The sequence below is a fragment of the Centroberyx gerrardi genome, chromosome 14 (assembly GCF_048128805.1).
Source record: "Centroberyx gerrardi isolate f3 chromosome 14, fCenGer3.hap1.cur.20231027, whole genome shotgun sequence".
In the NCBI taxonomy this organism is placed as follows: Eukaryota; Metazoa; Chordata; class Actinopteri; order Beryciformes; family Berycidae; genus Centroberyx; species Centroberyx gerrardi.
Window position 1 is genome coordinate 11,913,429 of NC_136010.1, and position 17,591 is coordinate 11,931,019.

The 17,591-nt window shown below is 48.1% G+C and overlaps 1 protein-coding gene across 3 annotated transcripts in view; it reads left to right on the forward strand.

Moving 5' to 3' along the window:
- rarga (retinoic acid receptor gamma a) overlaps window positions 1–17,591 on the forward strand; it is a 45,782-nt gene that overhangs the window by 23,644 nt on the left and 4,547 nt on the right. For 2 of the 3 annotated variants that reach the window (XM_078288006.1, XM_078288005.1), the window contains 4 exons: window positions 14,783–14,931; window positions 15,425–15,566; window positions 16,793–16,956; window positions 17,391–17,567. In XM_078288006.1, the coding sequence (XP_078144132.1) occupies window positions 14,783–14,931; window positions 15,425–15,566; window positions 16,793–16,956; window positions 17,391–17,567 (632 nt within the window). Of the gene's footprint in view, window positions 1–1,055; window positions 1,657–14,782; window positions 14,932–15,424; window positions 15,567–16,792; window positions 16,957–17,390; window positions 17,568–17,591 lie in introns of those variants that run through there. The other variant, XM_078288007.1, reaches the window with a different exon arrangement.

Here is a 17,591-nt window from a genome sequence, read left to right on the forward strand (position 1 = left end):
GATTTACTTTGATTTACTGTCACTGTGAGGGCACTACTAAATTGAATTGTTTTTTAGCGATACACAGAACAGCTTGTGCTGAGGCAAAATGATTTCCTCAAAGAGATGTGGAAGGTTACATTTTGTGGTTTTAGTCAGTTGTGTCTGGTGATTGTATCTTTCAGGTGACAAAAGGCATTTTAATACATCCTGTGGCATCTGTGTATCTCTGTGTGTTTCTTTTCAAAACGCCGTTCAGAGATAAATTAGAAGGAAGGTCAAGTGAACCTGTGAGAAGTGTGTCCAGCACATGGTGTGTTTGTATATTGAGGGTATTTGTCTGTGTAAATGCACTGCGGGGATTGAGCAAGGCAGCCCTCATTCATCACTGTTAAAACACTTCCAGAGGGAGAGAGAGAGAGAGAGAACTGCCCATCTTCTGTTGTTCCCTGGAACAGACAGAGAAAAGGGAGGGATTTACCCTGGCATCTGGTTTCTGGGTTCAGCCACAGCACAATGTTCCCTCTCTCCCTATCCCTCTCTCTCTCTCTCTCCCTCTTTCTCTCTCTGTCTCTCTCTCCCTCTCTCTCTCTCAGAGCCAGCCAGTGGCTGGACTTTAATATGGTTATGATTAGAGACGGGGGCTCAGAGAAGGGAGGGGAGGGGGCTCATATTTACTGCAGGGGAAATGGGGGAGGTGCAATGTAAAGACAGACAGAGAAAGAGAGAGGGACCAGATCTGAATAGGACAGGAGGGGAGGGGGTTGTGTTTGTTTGCATTCGGGACTGAAATATGAAACACAAAAGCAGCATGGAAAAAAAGCAAGAGAAGAATGGGAATAAAGTTTTGTCCTCTAACCAGATCAGTCCTTCCTCTAGCGCAGGCTCTGCTGGCCGGCCCCCTCCCCTCCCCTCCCCTCCCCTCCCCTCCTCTCCCTCTCTCTCCCCTCTCCCCCTCCTTCTGGGTCCCTCTCCCTCCCTCCCTCCCTCCCTCTCTCTCTCTCTCTCTCTCCCTCGCTCTCTGGCTTTCTCTCTCTCTCTCCACCCCCTCTCAGAGCGTCAGGCTGAGGCAGTTGGTTCGCTCCGCCGTGTCTGGGGCTCAGCGAGAGCTGTGAGAGGCTGTTATTTAGGTCTGTTACAGCAGACAGGGAGCAGCTCGCCCAAGGGCAGGGGGAGAGTAGAGAGTCAGAGTCACGCTCGGCACAGCACAGCTTAGCACAGCACAGCACAGCACAGCACAGCACGGCCAGGCAGGAACCAGCTCTGCATTCCAGCTGAGAGGGGAAAGGGGGAAACTCCAGCGTCGGCAGGAAAGGACAGCAGAGGGAGAGAGCGACAGAGATAGGAGGATAGGAGAAGGCAGGAAGGGAAGGTAGCAGGAGGCAGCAGATCTAGCTAGCTGTTGCTGCTGTTTGTTGTTGTCACTGTTTTAGGGAGTGACGTGACCTGCTCCAGGAGGGGAGGGCACAGGCAAGTCTAAGGGCTTATAGTGTATTTTCTGCTGAGGGCGGGGGGGTACACTGAGGTGTGCCATGTTCGACTGTATGGAGGCTCTGGGAATGGGCCCCCGTCAGCTGTATGATGTCACCAGCCGTGGTGCATGCATGCTGCGGAAAGCAAGCCCCTTCTTCGCGGGGCTGGACCCCTTTGCTTGGACAGGCAGTGCCAGCGTTCAATGTAAGTGGCATCCTGTTTGCATCTCTCGTGTGACACGCTCACGTCTCTCTCTCTCTCTCTCTCTCTCTCTCTCTCTCTCTCTCTCTCTCTCTCTCTGTCTCTCTCTCTCTCTCTCTTTCTCTCCCCCAGTGCTGACTTGTTTACCCCTCAGGGCTAGGCCAGGGGGCTGCTGTCAGGGGCTACAGAGCACCACAGGAAAAGACTGGGACAGGCAGTCTCTCCTCTCCTCTCCTCTCCTCTCCTCTCCTCTCCTCTCCTCTCCTCTCCTCTCCTCTCCTCTCCTGTCCTCTCCTCTCCTCTCCTGTCCTCTCCTCTCCTCTCCTCTCCTCTCCTCTCCTCTCCTCTCCTCTCCTCTCCTCTCCTCTCCTGTCCTCTCCTCTCCTCTCCTCTCCTCTCCTCTCCTCTCCTCTCCTCTCCTCTGCCCACCCCCTCACAGCCCACAGCCAGTTTGAGCTGCTCAGCCATCCGAAAGAAACTCTCTGCTATGATATGATATGCACTGTGTGTGTGTGTGTGTGTGTGTGTGTGTGTGTCTGTGTACTTGTGCGTGCTTGCCTGTGTGTGTCCATGTTTGACTTGTGAGTGTGAGCCCACAGAGTCAGGTTTCAGTGACAATGTGAGCCACCTGAGGTTTGACCTTGCCAGGTGCTGTGTACTAGAAACAAACCTTTAAGAATGGGCAGATGAAAGAAACAGGAAGAGGGTTAGTGAGTGAGAGAGAGAGAGAGAAAAATCCTGACACTTTGGATACACTGTCAGCCTTGCTTTGTTTATTTCTCTTCTTTTTTCACACTAGTGCTATTGATAGTCGGGATTTGACACCAGAAGCTTGGCTTCCAATGTATTTGTCATGAAAGGTTAATGAAGAATGTAGCCTGTTTAATGTTACATGATAAAAGTTTTGTGTAGCCTGCTGAAGTCCTCTTAGGTTGCAGGTTTGTTTACGCTTCTGGATACTAGATGGATAATGATATTCCTGTTGAGCCAAACAGCCATGAATTAATAAGTAGATGAATTATTTAATGGATAAAAGGATGAATAAATTAGTAACGTGGGATGCATACGCAGTCTTCGGAAAGCCAAGGCATATTCTGGCCAGCTTTCTTTTCTCTCACTCTCTTTCTCTCTGTCAGCCTCTCATTTTTCCTCTCCCTCCTTCCGCCCCAGACTTCAGACAAGGCTCTGGCTCTAACAACAGGCCTGTCTCTGGACAGACAAAACTGGGGTCCGTTTCCATACACTTCCAGGGGGCCGCTACTGCTGTGAGAGAGCGTGTGAGAGTGGAAAAGAAGGGAGTGGGGGTGTGTGTGTGCATGGTGTGGAGTGAGCAAGGCCAGAAACGACACCAGAAAAACAACCAGGAAAACAAGAGGAGATGGAGCAGTTGCACAAACAACACAATGCATTCCTGTTTTCGGAGCTTTTTGAATTTGCTCCTGACATATTTTTTTTTTTTTATTTGTTCATCCTTGCTTTTTTGTTCCTTTTTACTGCCTCTCGGGGGGAGTCATCTGTCTTCATTAATCGTGAAGACACCAGCGTTTCAGTGGCTGTCATGCACACTGGCTGAGCTTTAATGAAGACAGATGCCCTGTCAGTGGAGGCCGAGGCCAGGGGGGACTCCACTCCAGCCAGCCCAGCCTGCTCTGCTTAGCTGGGGAGCCCTGATGATAACAAGATGAGATTTGTTTATTTAATCAATCAGGCCTCTACGGCCTCTCCTTTTAACCCACTCAAACACATACACACACACACACACACATTTAAAAATTAGTCCTTCAGGTTCCAGAAGTTCTTTTTTTTTCTTTTTGTTCTTTGTTCCAGGAAATCAAAGAGATAAAAAGTCTTGAGAAGCTGCCCTGAGGCTAGGGGAGCAGGGCTGAGCTGAGGCTAGCAGAGCAGAGCGATGGCCGCTGCGGTGTACTGTTTCAGCCCTCTGTGCCCAATAACCTTTGTAAACAAGGCTGCCCTATCCCACACGAGCAGCCATAATGGCTCTCTTTACTGAACCAGTTGCCCCTCATTGTCCTCATCAATGAGGCTGATGAATTGATGTTTGAGTCTGATATCTCATTAGGCCGGCCCAGCTGCAGAACAGAAGGACCTGTCTGGCTACCAATGCCACACTCAACACCAAGCACTCACTCTACACACCAAAATAACCACTGGCTTTTTAAAGAGAGTCACCTGGGGACAGCATGATACTTTAATCAAATCTTGTGGTTTTTGTTAAAAGAATTCAGCAGTGTTGGAAAAGACAGCAAGTGAAGGGTTTGAGATGTATCTTAGAAAAATATGGAGGTTGTTATAAATCCCCAAACTATACATAAAGTATTTGATTTGAGAAAAAAAAAAGTTTGTCACACATATCTCCCACAAAATGAGTACATCCTATTGTGTGGGCAGTAAATCTCCTGCGGTGATAAGTGTCACTTCTGTTGGCCGTGAGCTGGGGACAATCGGGGGGGACTTAAAAGTGTGTGGTCAGTTTTCCTGTTTTTTGTTCACCAGTGGGAGACCTCAATGTCAGAGGTTAGTCAGAGGCTACGGCCTGGCCAATGTCAGATCTACACCATGTGTGGCGGCCTTGTCAGCTTGCTGAAAAGGAAAGCCTTTCAACCAGCTTGGGTTGTGTAATGCTCTTAAGTGCCTTATGCCACGGAGCTGGTACTACATCTGAGCTGCCCTGCGCGTAAGGATAATGGACACTGATTTAGTCATACGTCAATGAGAACTGAATTAGTCAACTGCCAGGGAAGCCATTTGAGAGAGCCTATGCAGACCAATCCCCTCTCTGTCAATGTTCATTTGCTTAGAAGAATGAGGCAATTACGCTTAGCTGTTCTCCAGGGTCAGAAGAAGGGGAAGTGTGTTTTTCTCACCAAAACGCTCTCGCAGCTCGCTCTTTTTGAACATTGTTTGGGTATTCATTCTGATCCTTGCTAGCGATACGTCCAAGTGACATGGCAGTAACAGATAGCCGTAGAGTAATCCATCAACATGTGTGTAATCACACAGCCACACACATGCACGAGGCACACACACACACACACACACACACACACACACACACACACACACACACACACACACACACGCCTCTTTGTTTTCCCTTAATGTGCTGTTCAAATGTGAATTGAGGAGCTAATTGAAATGGGGGTATATCTCGGCAGCAATGGCAGAGAAATAAGAGCTTCCTGTGACCGCTGGCACATTCTGGCCCGATCATTTTCTCCCCTGATGGAAGTCTGCAGTTATTTCATTATAATTACAAAAGATTCAATTAAAAGATTAGAATGCCTGAGGGGGCAGGACTGGGAATAGATAGTGGTATCTTGGTAAGGGGGATGGTGTTTGAGTGTGTGTGAGGGAGAGAAAGAGAGAGAGAGAGAGAGAGAGAGAGAGAGAGAATGAAAGGCTTATGGCGTGGCTGCAGTTCTAATGAGGACTTGTCAGTGCAGTTATACGTACATAAACCCTGTTGATTCTTTCAAGATAATGTCACATGAATGTGTTGAAGTTAAAAGGCTTAACTAGTCAGCTGATCCAAGGTCACTGCGTCGTAATTGATATGACCAAGGGAAAAACCTTCACTTGTCTCTGAAAACAGTTGTGTCGCTATAGCAGAAAAGGCTGTTTGAACTAGACTGAGAATTTTATTTAAAGGAAATCAGGATCAAAGTGAAATGCACGACACACTGAAGTCTAAAAGTAGCCTGTTCTGTTCATTAATTCCAAAACTGAATCTAAAAATGCACATAATTTTTCGAGTGTAATTAGAGGGTAGGGAACACCTGTGTTGCTAGGCAGCTCACTAATTAGGTGGTTAACTGCCCAGCCAATCAGAGCACAGAGCACAGGAGGTGAAGTCGGTGAAAGGCACACTAATATTAAATATTAAACTTTATTCTTCATGATCATCAATATAGCCTTTTCCCAATATAAGAACGACTGCCATTGCTTGTGTTACAGTATCACACCCCCATGCTAACAGATCTTTCTCATGCAGTAATAGCTGAACCCATTAATAGGCAGTGCTGTCTAAAAATAAACAGACTCAATGCTTGCAGTCACTTAAAGTCTTTTCATAAGCCCCCCTCTCCATGTGGGGTTTTGCTTGTATATGAATGAGAAAGTGTAAAACTATGATTGTGTGTGTGTGAACTCTGTATGTGACTGTATGTCCATGTACATAGCATTTATGTGCCTGTTCAGCTGGCACAGGCTCCCAGACTGCTGTGTCAAAGCCACAGACAGACAATGTGCCAGGCTAGATTCCACATGGCTGTGTTGGAATCCGGCTCTGCTCTAATGGCAGTTTATAGCCACTCAGCAGCGTCAGTCACACCACTGTAAATAAAACTCATCTGCCAGCCGTAACCACTATGGGTAGGCTGAAGCTATCACCTCAGACTGACTGTCTGTTTGTCTCCTCCTGTCCATGTTAATAGAGATCAGTGCTCTTCACAGTGTTTCACAAGACAGACTACCACATAGTCGTTACGAGGAATACTGTTTAGTTGAAAAGTTGTGGAGCACAACAGGACAGAACAGGCTGTTATGAAACAACCGCGCCAACAGTACCCTCCTGTGTATCAGCCCAACCAGGATATAAAATGTGGACTTTCATAAGTGCTTTCACAATAGTCTGCTGGTCACAGAGGTATTGTGGCTTGCCCACCCTAACACCCATGTCTGGCTGCTGCTATTGTAGCTGTTTACTGAGAACAGTGCTTTGCCTGCCAGGCACATTTTCCCTTGTACAAAGGCGTGGGCAATTGGCAGGCTATGAGAGTGTGTATGTGTGTATCTTGGCATTCGTGCGTGTGTACTGTATGCCTGTGCGTCTGTGTATGCGCCTGCAAATATGCGTGTGTGTGTTTATTGGCATTTGTGAGCATGTACCGTACTGTATGAGTGCGTAAGTGTGTGTGTGTGTTTAGTATATAGGAGTATGTGTATGTCAGCTCGGAACCATGTGTGAGCCGAGTGTGAAGGGAGCGGTTCTGTTACCACTGTGTTATTGACTGACGGCTTGGCTCGAGCGTTGCTAGGGCTCACTGTTATGAGAAGCCGAGGGCCCGGTCAGCCAAGTTGGGACTAGAAACCCAGACGAGCCTGACTGTCCTCCCTCTGTGTGTGTGAATGGGCTGTGTTTACGCAGCCGACAGTGTTTGGCAGGGAGTGGTGGGCGGCTGGTGTAGTACAGCCATTATCTGGACTCAGAGGTGGAGAGTGATGGAGGAGGAGGGGGAGGGAGAGAGAGGCCCGAGAGCGTTGTTTTCACTTGGACATTAGTCAAATTCTGCCAATGTGAATATGTGGAAACGGTGCATGAGTTCATTTGTATATACTTGCATTCGTTCATTTGCGTGTGTTTGTGTGTATGCATGTCCATTTCAGTGTGTGTATGTTTTGTCTGTGTGATCACTGAAGAGGAACAGGTGTGTGTGTGTGTGTGTGTGTGTGTGCGGCCGTGCCTGTAATGGTGTGCCTAGCTGACAATTCTATGGGACCTTTTACTGGGAGAACATGAATGTCAATGGAGAACTTCACAAAGCTCTCTCTGTGCGTGGGTACATGTGTATGTGTGTGTGTGTGTGTGTGTGTGTGTGGGTGTGTTTGTGTGTTCATTCACTGTCTCAGTGGGCCCCAGCAGTAGATGTCTTGTTCTGAAGCTGACACATGAACTGCATTCTCACTCACACACACGCGCACACACACACACACACACACACACACACAGAAAGAAACCCACACTGGCTACAAGCTAGCAAACACCTTGTCCATCCCTCCTCTTTAGCCTGACGTGTGAGTGAATGAAAGCTGGCTGTAGTCTTCTTGTCAGCAGGCCTGGCTTTATCAGCTACTGCTCCACTGTTCAAGAAGCTCATATTTGCCAGAAACACAGAGAGAAACCCAGCCAGCCAGACAGCCAGTTAGACAGGAAACCATCCAGCGAAGGAGTTAGGGTTGCTTGGATGATTTATGCATTGTTCAAGAATGCTGAATGAGCTCAGGATACAGTGCTGTTATGAGAACTGGTTGAGTGCGCATTGCTCACTTTCTGGGCAACCTATGACAGTTGTATACTGTTTACAAGGTAACAGTCGAAAAGTCAAAATGTCTCATTGCTGCCCTACATTAACATGAGGTGGAACTTCCAATCAAACCTGAGCCAGACAGAGAAGGAAATGAATCATTCTAGAGAGTCCCAGTCTGAATGTCTTGTCAGTGCCATGACAGCCTCCGCCCAGACAGAGGATTGGGCAACCTATTGGCGGTTGGTTGCCAAGCAAAAGTGAAAAAACTATGAGCCACACAGATATGCATCATTCGATTGGGCCACTCAAAGCAGAAGTTTCTCAGGGTGGCTTCTACCATCTGCTATGTGTACAAGCTTATTTGCCGGTTTTCTGGGAATGTAAAAGTATGTACTAGTATTTCAGTGTATCAGAAAGCCCCAGATACCATTAGACCACAAATCACTTTGACAACAGGAAGCCACAGTCTTTTTCTGGCTGCTTTCTCTGTTGGTCTGTCTCTCTCCCTGTCTCTGTCTCTGCCTTTGTTTCCCTCAGACTGCTGCCATCCAAGTCCATTCAAGTGAATGGATAGAGAAAGAATGTAGCTGTTCATGCAAATCTGGAATCAGTAATCGTAGGAAAGAAGTTAGATGGATGGCTATGGCTTGGTGTGATTTTGTAAAGAGCTGCTGTAAAACTAAGGTCTAGGAAAAAGAAAGAGGAAATCCTGTTGTGTACTGTGCACATATGCCTGTGCACGTGCATTTACATGGTGTACGAGAATGCAACGCTCTGTGTACTACGTATGCTTGTGGGTGTGCATGTTCCTTCCAATAAGAGGTTTGGGTTTGCAGTCTTTGGTCTGCGGTGCTTCCCCAGTGAGCTGGTGTGAATACTACTGTTGTTGTTTACGTTATCCTCCTTTCCCCTCACTTCCTCTGACAGAGTGAGGCTGCAGCCACGGCTGGGCTACTTCTACTTTTTTAGGTTTCTATTGTTGTGGGGAGGAAGCAATTGCAATTGAACGAGCGCTAGTGGCCTTGCCAGAGACAGACAGGTGAGAGCCAGGGCTACAGATGGTGAGAGGAAGTCTGGGAGGACGAGAAACAACCCGAGGATCAAAGACACGGGGTTTCCCTCGATGACTCTCCTCTCCTCTCTTCTCTCCTCACCTCGCCTGTCTGCCTTCCTGCCTCTGCTCTCTGTCTGCTTCCCCGCCTGCCCGTGAGTCGTCCTGTCTGCCTGACATGATCAATGGCCCCGGCCTGCTCCGGATTGCCAGGTCTGGGTTCACTCTCCAGTCACCGGAGAGGACCTCTCTCTGCCTCTCTCAGTCTTCTGGTGGGCAGATGAAGAATCAGCTGGAGCCCGCCACAGGGATGAGGGGGCACATTTTTTCCGCAGATCTGCACTTGTCGGTCTGCTTTTTCCTGCACTCACCATAAAAGTGACTAAAACCAGTGACTACAGTCCTTTTTTTATTTGTCAAAGTGTTCCATTTAATTTTGAGTAGGTGTTCATTCTCATTTCTGACCCGTGTCCTCTCAGGTTCTGTGCAAGGGCATTTGAAGGAAACTTTCTTGTGTCTTCATGTGGGCCGGGCGGCTCGGTGGGCAGGTTTGGCTGTTTGAAGCCCACTTGTGTGTTTCTTGACAGGGTTGTGTGGTGCAGGAAAGGGGGGGTGCTTGCTGCCAAATGTTGGCTTGGCCGACTCCATCAAGAAAATATCAAAAGGCCCTTTATGAGGTGCTGTAAAGAAGAAAGGGTGTTTTGAGAGCACCGCCACAGACTGCAAGGGTAATTCCACTTTTTAAAATGTGCCCCGAGGATACAGGCTTATCCCACCTGCTGCCTTTCCTGCTCTGTTCTGCTTGTACACCTTCTTTGGTGGAGGCATAGATGAAGAAGTGTGAAGTGTGTGAGTGTGTGCACGTGCGTGTGAGTTTGTGTGTCGTGTCCCCCCGTCTCATTCTCAGAACTCCAGAGTTCTGTCATTAGCGCTCACCTCTGGGAAACACGACAGGCCGTGAGTCCATGGCAGAGCACTCTACATGTCTGTCTCTCAGATCAGACCATGTGCGTGCACACATGTGTCTTTCTCTCTCTGTGTTTCGTGACTTTGTGCTGGTTCTGACAGAAGGGTGTAAATTCCTGGGGGGTTAAGGGCTGGTTTCTCCCTTCTCCTGGCCAGTTTGGTGTGTTTTCACCGCTCAAAGCTGAGCCATCTCCTGGACAGCAGCCCAGTTTTATCACAGGCCTTCTTTCAAAAGACCGCTTAGCTGGGCCTCTTTACAGGCATGTGTGTGTGTGTGTGTGTGTGTGTGTGTGTGTGTGTGCTTGTGCATGTGTGTGTGTTTGCGTGTCTTTAGGAGCCCAGGTAATGAGCTTTTTGACAGCTGTTGAAAGGAGCTGTTACTGCTCAGCACCTTTAATGAAAGCATCCCCCTCTTGTCAACACACACACACACACACACACACACACACACGCACACACACGCACACACACACAAACACACACACACACACACACACACAAACACACACAAACACACACATACCCACACACACACACACACACACACACACACACATGTATGCACACATTCCTCCCTCCCTCCTTCCTACCACCATATAAACTTTTTTTTCCCTCTCCATGGTAGATGGGTTACATTGTATGTGCTCCTGTGTGTGTGTCTGTTTGTGTGTGTGTGTGTGTGTGTGTGTGTGTGTGTGTGTATGTTTGTGTAACTCACACAATGGAGACTTGTAGTCTCCCACTTGAAAGCTTGCAGGTGACTCAACTGTGTGCAATAGAGCCTGAACAGAGTTGCAGTATTATTTGACCTGTGGGACATGAGAACACACATAAAAAGGTATTTCAGCGAGGAACAGAGAAGTTGCCACAAAAGCAATGACGGAGATCCTCCGGAAAAAAGCGAATGGTACTGAAAAGAGGAAGGAAGTGTGCCTGTTCTGTGGAACCTTGTAGCAGAAGCCACAGAGGGATGGCAGGAAGATGTGGGCAGCGAAACAGAGAGGGGAAGAGAGAGAAACATGCTGGCACTTCTGAGAAGGGTGTGGTTCTCTCTTTTCCTCTTTCATGAAACGCAACTCTTGTAGGCCTGGTGGAGGGCTGAGAGTAGCTCGGTGCCCACCCTGTGGTGCCACAGCCTCTGCCATGGGGTAGAGCGCCAAGGGCACCCACAAAGGCCCCACCTAGTGTGCCAACAAGTCTTTCAGTCCCACTGTTCACCAGCCCCTCTCAATCTGCTCCCCTTCTGCCACTCTTGTCTGCCCAGTGCCCACCCCTCTTTTCACACTGAGCCCTAATGTGTGCCCCTCTCTCACACGCTGCCTCCAAGTCTCACACACTCTCACACGCTCAGTGCTCAATGCATTTGACAGTAACACGCAAGCAGAGAAACCACCGCTCCAGGCTTTGCAAGCTGTTTAATGAAGGTAGCGATAGAGACAAAGGCCCCACATGCCCGTGCATGCAGTTTAACATAAACAACAGGAACACAATGAGCCACACACAGACACACACACACACACACATACACACAAATACACACACACGTAGGAGGACATTCTCATAGGAAACAGTGGAGCTCATTGGCACGTTGTCAATCAGCTATGAGCAGACCTGCATTTGCAAATCAAATGGAGGCTGCAGAGACTGGGCAGCGCCGCTGGCTGGAGTTGCATACACGCAAACGCACAAACACTCACACACACAAATATAGATATACACACTACGCTCACACACACACACAAAGACACACGGGAACACTCACGCATTTGCTCTCACATGCCAAGACTAGACTCTGAACACTGTCCCACTGAAGATTCAATCACACCAACAGTCACGTAGACAAAATCTGCAGGCCTATTGTGAAAGAATACTTGTTCCTCTGCCAGCATGTCATATGCTGCTCAGTTAAAAGGAGTGTGTTGCAACACAAAACACATGAGCCGCACAGTCATGCCTTTACTCACATACATTAGAAACATTCCCCTTTCCAGTCGAGTGAACAACAGGCAGGTTCGCTGTTACCAGAAAGTCCCCCCTTTTTTCTACTCTATCCCTGCTTCTCCTTTTGTCTCCTGTTGTATCTGTTCAACCTAAAGGGACGTCAATTGGCCTAGTTGACTTGACCTAGAATTTAATGTAATTGACCTAGTTGAATTCACCTTCAGCTAAACAGCTATTTCTGTCATGTACAGTTACAATTCACATCTAATGAGGCTGTGGAGATGATGTTGTACTGCACATCCCACTTAGACTGGGGGACTTTAGTGTAACCCTTTGCTAAGGTGGGTAGTGTGTGTGTGTGTGTGTGTGGGGGGTGTCTGTGTTTGCTAGATTGTAGCCAGTGAAGAGTATCCTCCTATGTGTGTGTGTGTGTGTGTGTGCGTGTGTGTGTGTGTGTATGTGACCAGGGGATTAGGCCTGGCCAGTGCAGCTGGACCACTTGTGTACAGAGAGCATTGAGAGAAGGGATTAGGGGGTAAACTGATACTTAGCAGGAAATGAACAGTGGCTACTGATAACTCAACTATCCCTCCCTCCTCCCTCTCTTATCCTCTCTTCTCCTCCCCCAAACACAGCAGCCACCCACCTATCCCGCTCCTCTCATCTCATCCGTCCGTCATCGACTCACAGGCCTCGGCCGGCGGATTGTCATGCAAATGGTGCCCCAGGCCTCAGAGCGCTGATAAGGAGGGCCTCTCATTTCACAGGGCTTTGTTTTCTAAACAGTGATGAGCTGAGTTGAGGAGACTGGGGAAAGGGGCTCAGGGCGGCTGCCTGAATGGGCCCTCTCACTGTGGCGCCCTGGGGTAAGTGGTGCGGGGTATTTGGATAGAGGGGGCTGAATGAGGAGAAGTCTTGGAGGCGGGTACAGGAGTCATGTTCTATGGCAGGAACCAGGTTCAGCGTGTTGACGGAGCCTGATGGATTTTTTCTCCCACTGCTGTCCGGAGTTTTCTCCACGATGGTCTTTCTCTCTCTCTTTCTCTTTCTCTCTTTCTCTCATTGGCTTTTAGACAGTGTCAGTCAGTATTCGTTACTTGACGCCACATATGGTTTGTCCTTTTCTAAGGGCTTGTCAGCGCTCGGTCCGGAGCCTCATTTGCTGCTGTTATTATTGCATAAACACAGAGGTTCATGGCACGTTCAGAGGGTTTCTGCTCTCCCACTGACCCTGCTGCTTTGTTACATTCTGGCCAAGCAGATACGAGAACTGCTGTAGAAACATTCAGCGGGCGTACACTTCAGGTTTTAGATTGATTTGCACATTTGGCTTTGGGATTGCTCTTAAAACTAATGGAAAACATCTTTGCCTCCAGCAAAGTAAGGCTTTCAAAGTAGGAATTTGAATGTGGATTCGGAATAGTCGAATATAAAAATACATATGAAAAACAGATGTTTGAGCAGCAGGCAACAAATGACAAATGTCTGACATATTCCTGCTCCTATCATTAATGAGGTTGTAGCTGGCCAGTCACAGCAGCTGTAACAGCAGTAGTAGTAATGGTCAGCTTGGTCTTGAACAAGACTTGCCCTTAGGAGCAACTGTGTCCTGCCCTCCCCCTTTCCCCCTCTGCCCCTTTCTCTGTTTTTTATCAAATTCCTCTTTTTATGCCCCCTTTTTTTCTTCTTTTTGAAGTCTCCCCCCTCTTGTAAAAAGCCAAGCTGGTGGTTTTTGCCTCAGCCTAGGGTGTGAGAGAGGGGAGGAGGGGGTTGTAGGTTAAGTTTAGGCTAGCCCTCTGTGCTTTCCATTGAAGGTGCTCGGGGGAGGTGGGGGCAGTAAAAGTTAGAATTTTAGAGCCTCCCTGTTTTTTATTTTATGATTGGCTTTTTTTACGGGCTGGGGGCTACAGCTGGTGGTGTGAATAGCTGCCCAAGGTGACCGAGTCCCAATAAAGTGTAGGCCAGCCGGGCTGGGGCCTCCAGTCCAGCCATGGGACCGCCTTTATAGGCCGCCTTACGAGCCTAGGCCTCTATTAAAACCTGGCAGGGCTGCACTGAGGAATTTAGGGCCAGGAAACAAGAGAAAAATAGGGTTTGTGTGTCAGGGGGTGGTGAGATGCAGAGTTGGGGGTTGAAGTTTGAGGGTGACCAAGGGTGAAAGTTGAAAGAAGTGCTGTTGGGTAAAGGGGGGTCAACATGTGTGTCTGGGAGTGTGTGCAGCCTAGCATGTGTGACGAGGGCCTGTGCCTATGTGTGTGCGGGAGCTTATGTCTCTCATGGGAAGTATGGAATCCATACGTTGCATAGTTGAGTGTCCAAAGGGGCTTATTTGGGTTCCAGTGAGGAACATAACGATGTGTAATGTAGCGTAGTGCGTGTGTGACTCAAGGTAGTGCTGACGTCACGGCTGTGTTCCGAAGAAGAAGGAACGCTTTGCATCATTGCCCGCGCGTGTGTGTTTTCTGTATGGTGCAAGATGTCATCATGAGCCTTTGTCAGTCGGTGGAATGAGGAAGAGCCAGCTTCTACTCCTGGCCTCAGCAGCTCGCTCTGTTACCTGGCCTTATCAGAGAAGCTGTCAATCAATCGCACCCTCACTTATCTCCCTAAAAAAGCTATTTGTTTTGTCTCTTCTGTCAATCAATCACCCCCCCCTCCCCCCTTCACTGCCTTCACACAAACACTGCTCTCCCCAAATATCCACCTGAGTGCTGCCCCCTTAGGGTGAACATGGGTGGGTGGAAACAGGAGACTGTTGCCTTCTGTTTACATTCTCTCTCTCTCCCTCTCGCTCTCTCTCTCTCTCTCCGTCTCCCCATAGAGTGACTGAGTGAGAAAGAATATCTGATAATATATCTCAGTCCACCTCCAGGCAAAATGTTTACCAACTGAATGTGACCGTTATTTAATATCTCATGCTGGCTTCACAAATCAAAACAAAGCAAGCGGAATAGGAAATGGCTTCTGTCAGCCGTCGCATCAACTTCAGATAGAATTTAAACACACTTGAATTTCCACGTCCGTTACATGTATTGACAAGTCAACATGTGACATTTATAGATTGTACTGTAGCTGTACGACTAGCTGATCATGTGTTCTACTGTCTTTTTCTTTTTGTCCATAGCGGTGGAGACCCAGAGCACCAGCTCAGAGGAGATGGTGCCCAGTTCTCCGTCTCCACCTCCCCCACCTCGTGTCTACAAGCCCTGCTTTGTGTGCCAGGACAAGTCCTCAGGGTACCACTACGGGGTCAGCTCCTGTGAGGGCTGCAAGGTGAGGCGAACCTGCCGGAACCTGGTTTTAGCAGAGCCTGCTTTGTCTGAATTTATTACATGCATCCAGAAAATGCTGGGTTGCGAGAATTATTAACTACCTGCCTTTGCATCAGGAGAGAAGAGGGAAAGAGCCTTGAAGGCACTTTTGATAATCTACTGATCTAGTTACTTCTGTTAAGTGGGTCAGATACCAGCGTTGCATGAAGTGGATGACAAATGAGAGCTCAAGACAATAAATCACCAATAAGAATGGGATAGGAACAAAAAAGGCCCAATCATAACAGTGCAAAGCAGATTTAAAATGCTAGTGTGATACACTGCTTTCAACGGAGGGGACACAGATGAAAAAGAAGAGAGGATAAGAAAGAAAACAATTCAATGTCACATCCTTAATTCAATGATTTGAATACAAGGCATCATCTCTCCTTGTCTCTCTCTCTCTGTCCCTCTGTCCCTCTCGTCTTCGCTCTGTTGTTTTCTTGATGCTCCAGGGTTTCTTCCGCCGCAGTATCCAGAAGAACATGGTGTACACCTGCCACCGAGACAAGAACTGTCAGATCAACAAGGTCACCCGCAACCGCTGCCAGTACTGTAGGCTGCAGAAATGCTTTGAGGTCGGCATGTCCAAGGAAGGTGAGCACTGCAGGACTGAGCGGGGCCGGAGTCCCCAGGGAGGTGCATAGATGCATGAATACTCAACACACACATGAACACACGCACAGACACGCACACGCCATTTCCAAATGTCACTCAATAATTTCAGGTTTCAGACTCTATCTTCACAGAATTCCCCAAAGAAATAGCATAATATACCTGGGAACTTTGGAGACATTGGCATGGAATTCGTATTTAAACTCTGCTTGGCTCAGATCTGATTGGTTTTCCACGTTACACCACCAAAGAAAAGATGTGATCTGGGTCACATTGTGTGAACTTCAGTAATTCAAAGGGATTGATCTATTAGAGCTCAGTCAGAGACTCTGGGAAACTAAGCAGCACAGAGACAGAAAGCAGATGATGAGCCTACCAGGGTGGTGATTTGGGCGAGGCCGGGCACTGTACCAATCATATGACTAATCGCTTTACGAAATGATTCTGACTTCCTGTTTCACCACAGAACCTCACCCCTCCGGTCTCTGGCCAACAAAGACACTGATTTCATTCATAAAGCCACCAGAGCAGAAAATAAGATTTTGAGTTTTGACAAAGATGATGGCCGAGAGGAATCACGCCCTCTGCGGAATCAAACATCCAATTTCGCGCCCTCTATAATTTGACTCGATGTGTGTGGCAGTCTCTTGCCGCTTGCAGAGCTCATGGGACATGTATGTGGGTGTAATGTTTGTGTGGGATGTGTGTTAAGACCGGGATCACATTGTGCCTCTGCTATTACTGGATATCCTGAGAGGAAGGAAAGTATGGGAGGAGGAGGGAGAGGAGGGAGAGAGGGAGAGAGTGGAGGACTGGCTTATGTGCACCGGTCAACTGAATAGAGAGATGGACACGGAAGAGAGCGGGCGATAAGAGAGAGATAGCCGGTGTCGCTGCCGTGCTAAAGGAAATGGTTTGTTAATTTTGTCAAGGGCAACCTCAGTAGCTATTGAGTTCTGGTTAATACTAGCGAGCACAAGATGTCCTTGACAACCGTGAAAAAGACAGAGCATGAGTGCAGTGGATGGTTTCACATGTGATCATAGATATGGAACACAAGCCTGATGTTCTGTAGTCAATCTTCGAAATTGAAAAAGGGGTTTTGTGTGAAGTCGTGGCAAATTATCTCTCTGTACTTCATTCACTCAAACGTGCCATATCCATCTCCATCCAACTGCTTTCTTTCCCTCTTGTTTTGCCTCTCTTAGCGGTGCGCAATGACAGAAACAAGAAGAAGAAGGATGTGAAGGAGGAGGTGGTGCTTCCAGAGAGCTATGAGCTCAGTGGAGAGCTCGAGGAGCTGGTCAACAAAGTCAGCAAAGCTCACCAAGAAACCTTCCCGTCACTTTGCCAACTGGGCAAATACACCACCGTAAGTCACATACAGTACATGCATGTCTACCTGTATATACACACACACATGGCAGAGACACACCTACACTTTATACACTCATACTGTGTTTGTGTGTGCGTGTGTGTGTGTGTGGCAACATTCTCTGTGGTATGCTGACATCCTGGGCTCCTAAATTGCATGCAAAGACGTAAATTCACCGTAGCTTTCCCAACATAGTGGTGGCTTAACTAATTCAGTTCCCCATTAAGCCATCTGTGTGGCCTCTGCATGATTGATGTTAAATGTAAATGGGTTTTTCCCTTGATTGATGTAATATGTAAATGTGTTGCGAGTGTTGGACACGCTCATCCTTGATGCAAACAGGGTTGCACACCACCTCTGTTACAACATGCTGATCTGTGGGTGTTTGTGCATATGTGTGTGTGTGTGTGTGCGTGTGCGTCATTGTACAGAACTCCAGCTCAGACCACCGTGTCCAGCTGGACCTGGGTCTGTGGGACAAGTTCAGTGAGCTCTCCACCAAGTGCATCATCAAGATTGTGGAGTTTGCCAAGCGGCTGCCCGGCTTCACCACCCTCACCATCGCCGACCAGATCACCCTGCTTAAATCGGCCTGTCTGGACATACTGGTGCGGAGCCACTGTCTTTGTTTT